Raw genomic sequence first — 13,691 nt, 5'->3', positions numbered from 1 at the left:
GAAAAGAGAAAAGGAAGGAAAAGAGAAAAGGAAAGGAAAGGAAAGAGAAAAGGAAAGGAAAGAAAAGAAAACAAAAGAGAAAAGAAAAGAGAAAAGAAAAAGAAAAGAAAAGAAAAGAGAAAAGAAGAAAAGACTATAGAGAATGTATAATATTAATAAGATAAAATGCAGAAAGTGGAAACTGGGTGTTGCAAGCTTGGCCCTGTAGGCACTTCATAAAACTTTGCTTTTACCATACCCTGTGTCAATTAAACAAATGGAACCTCAGAAATACATAGCACATTTTAAGCAGATAAAAATAATACCACAAAGTGGACCCATATAATGCACTGCCACAAGGCACTATTATGCTTAAGCAGATATATCTCGGATATGTAACTGATTGTGTGTCTTGCAGAAAGGAAGAATCTGCAGAAATGCCAGCTGGAGTGATAGTTCCAAGAGCTATTATTTCTTATCATTTGCAGAAGATAATATTTTTTATAGTTTGTGGGAGATGTAATGCTTAGTAGCTGGGGAAGTGCTATGCATTTATTAAATGTGTCAGGGAATTATCATAGGTCAGTTAAATTTGGGGTATTGGTCAAAATGTAATTGATACTGGAAGATAAACAAGATGAACCTACTGATCTTTTCCTTTTCACAAATTCCTTGCTTGCTTACTGTTTTCTATTTTATGCACCTGTATCAGACACACCATAAATGCTCTATCCTCAAGATCTACCAGTTTAATCTCACCTCTCAGTGATTTCTCACCACATCTATTCTAGGACATGCAAGAAAACCCTGTTGCTAATTCTACTGCTTTCCATTCTGCCCTCTGTATTGCCACTTCCCCAGATCTCTGCCTTGGTCAGCAAGAGTCACGACCATCAGCCTCCAGTACCACTGATCCTCATCAGGAACAATGGGGATTCGTTACTTGTTGATTTCTTTGTGACTTTATATAAAAGCATGTGATTGGCATTTCAGTCACAGCTAAACAACAGCCACACTAAAAAGACAAGCGCTGCCATTGTCAACTTGACACATTTGGTGGTAACTTCCAAAGAGAGACTAAGCGTTAATAGCAGACTGAATTATCCTCAGTTTCAAGCATGACTGACAAGCCAGGGAGGGCAAAGCTTAGACTGCCTGCACAACAGCTGAAGAAATACCAAAATACAGGGAAAACACCAGGGAAAAAAAAAATAAGCAACTGAGGTCAAATTCCTTTTCCTGGCACTCTGCTCAAGTCCATCATCTTTATTAATTTCTGTTCAATTTGTTTTAAAGGATATGAAGCCTGATAAGAAGTCTATTGAGGGGAATGGAAAGACATTCATTTATTTCATGAGCTTTGAATGAGAGCAATGATCAGTTTGCTATAGTTTGTTAATTTATCTACAGACTAATAGGAAATAGATTTAAGGTTAGACTTTCAGGGCACAGAGCATTAGCTTCTGTTCTTGTTCAAACAGAAACTAAAATTCTCTAATTACTTCTAAAAATCTCACCTTTAAGAGAAAGAACAACACATTTGTCTTAGTTTTCTAATGAGATGGGAACAAAAATTGACATTTCTGTTTTTCTCTCACAAAATCAAACTTAGTCTTCCTTAGTACCTTGCTCCTCCTGCATCTCCTGCAGATGCAAAAGGGGAATATTTCTCAAATGGAGCATTTCCTTGACATACCCACATTAAGTTCCAGTTATGATTCAAGTTTGTCCACAAAACTGCTCTCCCTTTAGAATTCTGTTCCATAAACTATTCAATGGTTTTGTCCAGTTGAATTTCCCTTTAATATGAGAAATGTCCTCATTTTCAACAGAAGGGAGTAAAGAGCATTTAACACACAGTAATCATGAACAAAGAAACAGAATTTTGTTTTAATCAAGACCAAAGTAAAAACAAAAATGAGGAAAAAAAAATAGCAAGAGTTTGAGTAATAAGGAATGGTCTTCTCAGCCTGTTTCTTGCTTAGTTTCTGTTGGTAACTTGCTCACACTATTGGAAACTGATGGCCTCTTTGCAAAATGCCAGTCCTATTTTCCTTTTTAATTGTGTACAATTAAATAATTAATACTGGATTACAGTTAAAGCATGGTGCTAATAACACCAAGGTCATGGGTTCCATCCCTGCATAAACCATTCATTTAAGAGTTGGACTGGATAATCTTTGTGGGTACCATCAAACTCAGAATATTCTGTGATTCTGTGATTTTAAACCCAAAACAACTAAACTCTCAATGAGCTGAATTCGTGGTGTCTAGAAATCTGAGCAAATCCTTTGTGGAACAGACAAAAAAAACACTATTTAATTTAAAAACAGCAACATTTTTCTCTGTGAGGTCATTTCTGTTTGTCTGTGGGAGGACTTAGCAGACTTACAGATGATCTATTGCCTTTCTGGAAGAGATAAAGATACTAGACTATATATATATATATTCAAGTGGTGGGACAATTTAGTATCTTTAGACTCATCTAAAATTTTTAAGAAACATGTCCCTGAAGTCACAAAGATCCACAGATCCTTTTGTCAAATATTGTATTACTGATGCTTCCTTCTCCTGAAATAACTCAAGAACCTTTCCTTCTTATAATTGTAAAAGAGTTTCTCAAAAATCACAGGAATATGTTCACAAAGGTGGAAATGATGAATCACACAGTATTCTGGGTAACATTGTCTTTTCAGTGCACCCTACCAGCATTTTGAAAGCATATCCAAGACTGTCTTCTCAAAAAATGAGCCAAAAACAGTCACTACCATCAACTGAATTCTCATCTTGGATCCACATACTGATGTCAACACTGCACAAAGAAGTACTGTCACCTGAGTGGAGAACTAAGATTAAACTAGAATATAAGCAGCTGACTTTCTAGATCTGATTATATGAGCTTCATCTGGCAGCTTCATTTACTTCTTTTTACAATTTTTTTTCTTATATGTGATGAAATGTCATCATTCTGAGGGATATTAGGAAGAAAAAATAGTAAAGCATTGTTGACTGATGTCATTGCTGGTAAGACTGATATTATATTTTGTACCTAAAAAGTTGTTCGAGATTGCAGGCAGTTAGTAGATTGTCTTTCAAATAGGTTACCTCTCTTTTATTTATCATCATAAAATAATCCCTCTGCTCCAAATGGTTTTTTTAGGTGTGCTTTTAAAAATGGATATATTAAGAAATGATATAAGTAAAACGTAAACCAATAAACATAACAAATTAAAGCATCAAAACCATGCCATTCTGACCCTTCTTACAGTCCTTTTCTGAGGATTTAAAATAAAGGTAACAGAATGGAACACAGATAACAAAAAATACTTTAATCTTTTTTCTGAAAACCACTTTTAGGTATCTTTAAAGACATCCATATTCTAAACACAAAAGGCTTAATATTTTTGCATCACAAGCAGCAAATACAGAGTTTTTCTTTAGAGTTTCCTAACTCTGCTGGAGAGTAACTTCTGAGAAGTGTGGAGTGCTTTACTGACAAATTAGTTTCATGAAAATGAAAGGCTTCTTATGTCCAGTTCTCTAATAAGAAAAACATAAAGACTCCATATAAAATTCAGACTTTTCAGAAGAGTTCCAGAATAAATGCTTTTTTGAAGACTTTGTCTCTTTTGTTCAAAATCATAGTCAACAGAAATACATTAGTTCTTCAAAATAAACGTGTTGACATACAAAATTATTTGGTCCTTGACATAATTTCGACTGCGATATCTCAGATCAAAGAGATTCATTTAGTGTGACTAGTTTTACTGATGAAGTACTTAGGGCCTTAAAGATTTAAAACCAAGAGAAGTTCTCAAAGGCAGCATCCGACAAACATCTAGACTGAAAATTTCTTCTTTAAATATGAAGGCAATAAAGATAAATATATTATCAACATCTCTCACAAAACAAAAGAATTGCCCTACAATTTCATTCAATATTTTCCACCAGACTTTGCAATTTTAAATTAGAATCCATTGCTAAACTGGTGTAAATAACAAGCTTCATCATGACATGTTGGTTGTAAAGAAGCAGTCTCTCTTCATGTCTATTTTCCTGAGCCTGGCAAAATTATATTGAAAACCAATCAATAAATCACCACAGCACGATGATAAGAATAAAAATTATCATAATATTTTTTTTGGGGAAAAAATAAATTTACATCAGAAAATGACATTCTTCATGTTCATCTAAAGTCACATTTGCAAGGATTTCTTGCTCACACCCCCACGAATGCAGCTCTATAGCCAGGACAACAACTGCAGGCACAGATGTGTAAACAGACTTCTCATGTAAACAAGATTCCCATGGCCACAAAGTTGCCCTCACAGAGAATTTTTGGAGCTGCTCATACTCATGGCTCTATACAGATTTTAGGAATGCGAACCAAGCTTCCAAACAGCAGGAGAATGGAAAGGGGAAGGATGAGTTTGCTTGGAGACTGCGAATTCTTTGCTGCTTGACTTGAGCAGTCCGAGCCAAAATGAGCAGATAAGCTTCTCAGAGATGGCTCCTAGAAACAGTCTAGGTACTGAAACCAACTATGAATCTTCAGTATAACTCAAGACCATTCACACTTCTGGCTGCTGCTTCTGTGTAAATGCAGTTTTTCTCACCCACAATGCAATACAACTGTAAAGCAAATGTGATTATTTCCACAAGTAACATAAAGTAATGTAGTGTTAGGACAGGTAGAGTATATTAAGAAAACCTGTCTGCAGCAGAATGATTGAGCTCTTTCTGTGCAGGTAACAAAATTATACTTACAAAATTCATGTGTAGATAAATGCTAAATTCTAAAAATTGTATTTTTATGACAAGCAACAACTGATTAGGAATAGTTTGCTGCTGAAAACCCAAATTTAGCTTTTGACCTTTTTCACACTTAGAATTACTGTTTTATTATGCATTTACATATGAAGGAGATATGCATCATACTTATGTACTGTTTATGTCCTTAGTTTGTTTGGCCATTTGCATTTTATACTGTCCAGCTGACGTGCAAAATCAAGGTGTTTATACCACTGGCTCCATTAGAGAATTAGCACCATTCTTAGTTAAATATGGGAGTTGGTACCTTAGGTCTTTCAAACAGGTTTAGAAACACATCTCCTAGCCTCTCCCTACACTGATTCTTCACTGTTTATACTTTGTAGTGGGGAGAAGAAAGTTACTTTTTATGTTTAGGTTGTTGTGTGTCCTCTATATTGTCTCAGGAGCCAAAAAAGCATCTTGAGCAGTGAAAGCTCCCAACACCTACTGACCTGGCCTGACCTCCACTGAGCTTGACCACAGAACTGATGGGTGATGCTAATATTTGAAGATGTCTATTACACAGTGGTGGTTTGGAATCCTAAACAATTCTCAGAGTATGTGATGCAATAATTTTCCATAATTGACTCTCCATTGAGAAAGATCTAAGTCCATTTTTAGATTAATATTTAAGCTAATGATATTTAACGCATTTGGTGGATTCACAGGAAAGGAAACTACAAGCAACTGTTGATGCTTTTATATGGTAATTCACATAAAATGTGTCTGCCCACAAAAGGAGGTAAATTAATACTACCATAACAAACATTTTTTTATATAGCAAATTTCTAATGGTTGCTTCTATCATTGCCCTCCTTTCCCTCTTGAGAAGACTTCAGTTCAGCTGTTAGATTTATTTTTCTTAACGCAAGCAATAGAGATCACTTTCTCTTTCATTGCTTCAGCTTAAATAATATGGCTATTTCTTGGAAAGTCAATGCTTCTAAAGAAGAAGAGACCTGTTTGCAAGTCACTCTGGCTTTTGCCCAAGTGATCAGTTCATGTGCTTTTTAGTGTATCTTTGCAGTATCAACAACAAAAGCAAAAATTAAAAAGTGTCAAGTGAAAAAAAGGGAAGCAACCACCAAGCATTCACCAGCTTGTCTCTTAAAGGACTTAGACAGGTCCTGGTTATAGCTCAATGCTATAAAACACAACAGTAAGGCAAAGGGTAAACACACAGCAATCAGCTGCAAATCTACTTAAGCAAAACAAAATACGAGCTAGCAGATGTTGCCTGAATGACTGAACTACTTGCTTTGGCAACTATTACCAACAGGCAAAGTGGAATTTTACTACTGGTTGCCTGCCTGTTGTCATAGTAAACTGGTTCATGGAAAAGGAGGTTTCACTTTTTTTTTACACTGACACAAAATTCTGATGTTAATGACAGGTTAAAGGAAAACCAGTTCAAAAAAATGTAAGCAACTCTTACTTTTAACTTTTAAAAGAAAATATTCGCAAAATAATTAGGCCATTTAACTTAGTAATATAGAGAGAAGAAAGCAAAATCTTTAGCTGAATATTTCCTGTTGGCACCTAAGACCTGCATAAAAAGTGATAAAACTGCTTGTAAAATACTGGAGAAATGGTCAAGAACATAATTTGGAATCTATTTCTACATCACTGTGAGGTGAGCAAGTTATCAGATCACTATTCATTGTCTAGATGCAAATAACACACACAGATATATCTGAAATCACTGCATACACATCTGAGTGTAAAACTAGTCTTTCTTGAAGACTGGGGCAAAACAGTTCACAAGTTTCATTTCTACTGAGTAAATATTCTCTTACAGTTCAAAAGATCCCCAAATCCATACCCCCCCTCCCCCCTACTCCCTTTTCTTTTTCTCTGTGCAATAACCTGAAAGCTGAAGAGTTGAAGCATAGGAGCAGGGCAAAAAACCCAAAGTGAAATCCTCCCCCAAAAACCAGAACAAATTGGCATTCAAGTCATCCTAAGGCCCGTGGGCTTCATTATCTCTTCCACAGGTCTGTTTAACAAAAGGATCATTTAGGTTGGAAAAGACCTCAGAAATCGTCAAGTGAAACCCTTAACCCAATGCTGCTGAACCCACCTGTAAACCATGTCCCTAAGTCTCACATCTACATGGCTTTTAAATCCCTCCAGAAATTTAGAACATTTTTTCAATACCTCTCTCAGGAGCTCCTGCATGAGCAAAATGCCTGACTAGTGCTTCAAAGAAACCTAAAAAAATCTACATGTGCAGAAAATCTTCCAAGTAAAAGTCTTATGCTGACTTGATGCCTTAGTATGTCCATATTTATCAGTCTCACAAAAGACCAATAAAAATGTGATCCAGCCCTTAGAGAAGCTTATCAACTACTGTTTGCAGCATGCTTCTTTTTCAAGTTCCCAAATCATGAACTTACAAAAGTCGTATACAAAACACTAAATTAAAAATATGTTAGAAATATAGCAACATTATACAATCAAAAACTAGGATACTCGTTTCACAGTTCATACTTATTCCTACCTTTTTGTACTTCTTAAAGGGAAATGTCAATTCAGTCACCTAACCAGCTCTCTTCTTAGACAGAAAATATTTACTACAGTAATTCATCTAACATGTCTGTGCATTTTATAGAAGCTTGCAGGGAATGTGTCTTTAAGAATTTGTACTTTCTCTTAGCCTAATACTTTGCAGAGTCCACACAAGAATGGCAATTCTCATCTTTGGGCAACATTAGACACACCTGGGCTTGTGCCTGAGGCATTAACAGATTTAAAGATGCACCCTTAGCTACAATTAATACAGAGCATCCACAGCAGCTACACACAGATCCTGGACTTCTCACCAAGCAGGGGCTGTTGTTCTAAATACAGACAAAAGCACTTTCCTTTGGTTCTCATGTCTGATCCTTCTGAGCTGATGGTTTTATCTACTCATGGAGAAAGGTTTTGAGAATTAGACTCCCAGCCTTTCTCATCCAGCAAGAGACAGTCCCCCCAAACTGCTTCTCAGGCCACAGTGAGCAAAACATTTTTTCTTAAAAATATGGCTACTTCTAATAAAGCTAAAAGGGCTACTACTATGACAGGAGAAATGCAAGCAGGTATAAGTGGAATGTTTATACTAAAATCTCAGTTTAATTAAAAATAAAAAGCTTTCAAATTACTGTATGCCTTTCTTTTAGAGGACATCAATAGTATCCCTTCTCTCATTTGAACAGGGTCTTAAGTCAGTGGTAAATTTGCTTTGGAAAAAATGCTGCTAAATTGACTCGTTCATATGAACATCAAATTAAACAAAAAGTGGCATTAAACTTCTGTAGTCATCAGTGATTTAAGTAACTGCCATTATGCAAGAAGATCTACTGAATTTACTGCATATTTAGCTAAACTGACTTTTCTGGCCTTGTTCATGGACTTTAATTAAAAACATGTTAAGATCTAATTCATTTCTAGTTTGAGTTATAAACTATAAAGCTTAATCCAAGATACTGATGAAAAACTTCCATATAATTTTTACACATCTAATCTCATCTGTAGTGGTTTAAAACTCTTTTACTACTACAAAGAAAGTAATTTTTACTGCAACATGTTCTAATCTTATAGATTGCATATTGGATGATTCACAATTTGTTGGCAAGCTGCAAAAAAAATTGCTTTTAATAAGGAATTGGTATTTAAACCAAACACTGAAAGCCTGTGAAATGTAATCAAGAATGTGGTCAAGGATTTAATAAAAACTTTCTTGACTAGAGATTTGCTTCAAATATACAGGATAACATTTCTACTTTGAACCTGCTTCAATAGGATGTGCCTGTCATTTTCAGATTTGGTTTATGAGTCAGAATCACTATTGTGATTGTGATGTGGAGATAGTACAGATATATGAAACAATTTTAAATACTTGAAATATAGCCTATCAGCTTAAGTTAGTTGGCAACTGTTAATAGCAGAAGAAAATTGGCAGGAAGCTAATTTTTTTTTGCGAGAATTAAGTGGTATTCCAAAGACATATTTCCAAAATTTCTACAGAAGAGTCATGATCATTTCTCACTACAGTCACGTCATTTGCAAAAGTTACATCTTCTATAATCTCCAACCAAAGCTGGACAATGAATATTAATGGCGTTTAACAACAAATCTAATAACAGAACTTATATCCTACCTTTTATTAATGGCAGCCCATGATGCATTAATGCTATCTGTCATCAGTTGTACATTTCTGGTGTCATCTGCTGAATAATCACGGAGCAGCTTAAGTGCCATGTCATTTGCCACATCTACATTTATTTGCCATTGTCGTATTTCTTTTGCAAATTGCTGAAGTAAAAAGAGAAAGAAAGAATAATCCTCAGAGCAACATAAAATGATCACATACATTGTTATGATTATTAGAGAAGGAACAGAATAACTAACACCATCTATATAAAAAAAAAAAAAGAAAAAATAAGAAAAAATATCCTTCCTCACATTTACTGGAAATGAAAATCAGTTTTTCTAAATGTTTTAAATTCTTTTAGTGATATGACCACAGGACTACTTCTACACTCTGAGAGGACCAAGTAACCACCTTCTAAATGCTGGAAAAGACGTGACAGCTCAAATTTATAAACACTGATTAGAATGTTGATTATTCTTTTCTGAGACACAAATAGATGGATGCATTATTATGCATTATAGAAACTACAATTATTTGTGACACTGAATTATACTGGGATAGAAAATATAGTGAAATCATATATTCTGACTAATTTTCTTTTTTATACTGTGAAATAATACTGATTTGGACAATTACTACCTGTGCTTTCAGGTTGTTTTTTTAAAATTTAATTCATTTAGCAAATTGTTTATGTAATTAGTGCCATCTACTGGAACAGCACTAAATTTGCAATACAGCAAAATACTACCAGTAAACCGATTAATATCTTTATAATGCTAATTTATGCTTCATACTAAAAAGCTTTTTAAATCTTGGTCATTCTTTGTTTCCCCCTTTCCTCCCCACTTTCTCCTCTCCTTTCTTTCTCCTCTCCACCTAGGCCAGCTGCCTCACTGCAGAAGCAAGCCAGGAAATCCAGAGCACTCACTCAGCCAGCTCCCATGCATCTTTCCTGTTAGTCTTTCTCTCAGAGCAAATTTCCATATAAATGCACTGAAGCTGCATATTTAATCCATAATGTGTAACAACAAGATGAAAGAGAAAAGATAATTGATTGCCTACTTGTACTTTTGTACTAGAGAGACTCCAACTAGCCAATAAAATGGACAATATAAGTTGAAAACCAGTTTGTATTTGCAAATAGAAATAGTAAGTTGCATGTAAACATTTGAAGCTATTGACGAAAAACAAACAGTAAGACTTGACTGTCTTTATTGTTGTGCTTTAATACATAAATCGGGAAATGCCTGTGAAGAAAAAAATAGGTTTTTTCCCTTCATTCTCCCAAAGCAGTGTTCCTTTTGAAATCTTGTTTTGACTCACATAAGGAATTCTCCACACAGAGCTGAACTTACATGTAATCCCTAGTGAAAGAGTCTAAATTCTAAGAATAAATAAATAATTTATGTGTTTATGCTTTAATCTCAGAAGGTCTGTAAAGTGATTTTGATTAAGACTGGGACTAAGATCTTTGAACATAGTCCAAATGGAATTTTGGCGGGGGGGGGTTGATTTTTCCCCCAAACTCTTACCTGTTAAAGGGCTATTTCACCATCTCTAGGTTCTCTCCATTATTTAAAACTGAAAACAGGTACTTCCTCCATTTCCTGTGCTATTCCTTCATGAGAGGGGCAGATCACTCAGTCACTGTGCACCAAACAGCCTCAGGTACTAAGGCAGCACCTTGTTTATCTGTTTTGTACAAGGGATCTTATTTCTACCAGTCAAACATTAGGAGGAGCCTATGAACCCCTAATCCTGAAAACCATCTGAACATGTTATGGTTAAGGTCACCTAAGATGAAGCTGTCTAGACAAATTTTTTTTAAGTAATTTCCCTTTGCTGAGTGAGGAGATATGGACAGGAGAGGTGATAATTTTCTGGAAAACCACTACTACTTCTTTGAGGATGCTACAGGCAGATGGTTGTTTTGGAAACAGTCTGCTAGCTGAGCTCCTTTCCTGCCAGAATGATATACAGTAAATATACAAATTTTAATATTTACATAAATATAATAATATATATACAAAATACAAAATTAAAAAAAATTCTACAGTAAGAATAATTTCATTTTTGTAGACCTTATATAGCAAGTATCTATTCTACATTTAGGTCAATCCATCTTTGTTTTACTCTACCTTTCTCTTTGTTTAAAATTACACAGGAATGCAGGTAATTTTTTTTCTCAGCCAAAGAATCACAGCAGACTGACTGTTCATTGCTTTATACAGAAGATTTACCATAACATTTTGCCTGCCTTGTAACTTGATGGTCTGTAAACTTTACTTTGAAAATAAGATCTTTTTGCCAAGACTCATGTGAATAAAAATGACCTCATAAAAGATTTGAAACCCTGTTTTATAATAAAAAAAAAAAAGGGAAGATCTGTTACAAGGTTGTTTCCAAAAGTGTTGTTCTCACCATTAACTTCAACATTAATCCATTAACTTCCCGACACTACAACACTAGGTCATCACTCAGGAAAGAAATTATGAATATAGAGAGCTTTGCTGATGGAAACAATTTGTATTTTCTATTTTACTGGAAATTGATATGTAATTTTTCTACAGCTTTGAGGAGCACATGCTTCAACTTTTCTCTGTGTGCAGGCACTGAGAACCAAGTGTTGTGGTAAAAGTTTTACCTGTCTGTCCCACCAGAGGCCCATTAACTGTCTTCCTACATGACTGCAATGTATACTTCAGAATTACATTCATGGCATCCTTTTTTTTCCCTCTTTTCCCTTTTACATTTATCTTTAGCTACTTAAGAGCACATTTGTTTTTTTTTTTTTTTCTTTAAAGGAAAATGCTTCATTACCTTAATTTCTTTTTGACTTTTTTTTTAAAGCATTCTCTTTGTTTTGTCAGTGTTATCACTGGAATTTGCTGAGTTTATTAAAAGGCTTAAAAATTAAGAGCGTGAATTTATCATGTCAGTTAGGTATAAATTTATTTTAAACTTTTAATTAGAAGACACTAGTTGATGTTATTAGGAAAAAAGTCTGTGCAATTAAGAGCCCTCGATTTAAAACAAGTAATGAAATCAGAGCTTCACTTTATTCTATCCCAGGATTGCCCAGTGGAACAAAATCAATGATGCACAGTAGTTTAAATATAGCAATATGTATGTACAACATAATCCTTTTCTGGGTATATACCACAAATCTGGAAAATCAGGCTGTCGTTCTGTCCTTTTTCTGTATATCAGTAGCCTGTTTTATTTATATACTTAAAGAATTTATTTTTTTAATCAAGGTATTCTAATTCAGTGTTTGGAACATAGTCAATAACATGAACTTGATTGTTTTACTAAAATCAAAGCAGTACACTGTCAGCCCTGGAACAATAAAAACCCACAAAATGCTGATTTTGTTTTTCATCTTGGTGCACAGGGAACAGCAAAAGAGTCTCTAGTAAGTTACCACCCTGCAAGAAACCAACAAAGGCAAGCAAGGCAGCCTCAGCCTTATCCACAAATTCAGGACATAAAGTTCACACCCTGTTCACACCAGTGGGAGGCTGCCTGACCTTTTGAGTCCCAACAGAGCAGAGGATGTAATCAGGCTGCTGTTTAATTTCCTGTGTAGATGAAGAAATAAGTGGTCAAAGACGGAAAGGAATGAAACATTGTCCCCATCCTTCCTCCTCCTCACTTTGGCCCTCCCAGATGAAGTTGTACAGAGGGATAGAAAATGTTTTACCAGCTCCGACCAAAGCAAGGAGTCAAGGAGTGAACAGGCAATCCTGGAAGTTTTGTTTGGTTTGGGGTTTTGGTGGTTTTTTAAATTTTTTTTTCTCCTCTTTTAAACAGAAGCTCAATATCCTATTGAGAAAAGGTTAGTTTTACACTAGCTTATGTTTTGATGACGTGGTGATGGAAGGAGTTGAGGTGTGATTGTGTACTATTTATATACCTACAACCTTCAGCCTGCTGAGTTACCCATCTGCAGTCATCACTTAATGAACAATAAAAACCAGGACTTAATGGGTAAAGACTCCCATTGGCCAGATTGCCATATTCTGGTTCCCCACACCTAACACCAGTTTAATTCTCAAGTACCAAACTAAAAAAATAGAATGGAAGAAAAAAGTTTTAATTCTCAGCAAATTAACTCTGAATTAATTTCTGATTCAAATGAATAATATTTTAAAGTATTAGCTATAGTACCTGCTTACTTTTCTCTTTTAAATGTCGGAAAAAAAATTGTCAAATTCTATTAAAAACATTAGTGGCCAAATACAAGCCAGCTATAGATTTTTGTTTTATGCTGGCATTGTAAAAAAATAATAATCAAAAGACTGGTATTATTGAATTTACCATGTACTCATGTATAAGGATGCCCTAACAGAAATGCATTAACACATGCACTGATTAAAAGTTCCCCTAGAGCAGAAAGGAACTTACACATTGATTCAGCTGTCTTTAGGCAGACCTACAGTGTTTAACAAGCAAATCAGAAGAACACTTGGTGACTACTTTCTCACACCAAGCTGTGTTGAGATACAAAGCTGACAAAATTAATAAGTATGTATAAGGATGCCCTAACAGAAATGCATTAACACATGCACTGATTAAAAGTTCCCCTAGAGCAGAAAGGAACTTACACATTGATTCAGCTGTCTTTAGGCAGACCTACAGTGTTTAACAAGCAAATCAGAAGAACACTTGGTGACTACTTTCTCACACCAAGCTGTGTTGAGATACAAAGCTGACAAAATTAATAAGTCTGAAGAATTTATTTAAGTCTTGCACTGACCTCTCT

At 35.0% G+C, this 13,691-nt stretch overlaps 1 protein-coding gene across 9 annotated transcripts in view; it reads right to left on the bottom strand.

Annotated features, from left to right (window-relative positions):
* DMD (dystrophin) overlaps nt 1–13,691 on the bottom strand; it is an 896,220-nt gene that overhangs the window by 255,893 nt on the left and 626,636 nt on the right. For all 9 annotated transcript variants that reach the window (XM_017733467.1, XM_017733459.1, XM_017733457.1 and 6 more), the window contains one exon: nt 8,933–9,087. In XM_017733467.1, the coding sequence (XP_017588956.1) occupies nt 8,933–9,087 (155 nt within the window). The remainder of the gene's footprint in view (nt 1–8,932; nt 9,088–13,691) is intronic.

Source organism: Corvus brachyrhynchos, unplaced genomic scaffold (assembly GCF_000691975.1).
Source record: "Corvus brachyrhynchos isolate BGI_N302 unplaced genomic scaffold, ASM69197v1 scaffold34, whole genome shotgun sequence".
Classification (NCBI taxonomy): Eukaryota; Metazoa; Chordata; class Aves; order Passeriformes; family Corvidae; genus Corvus; species Corvus brachyrhynchos.
Note: the sequence above shows the minus strand (reverse complement) of the source record. Positions and strands in the feature narration are given on the sequence as shown.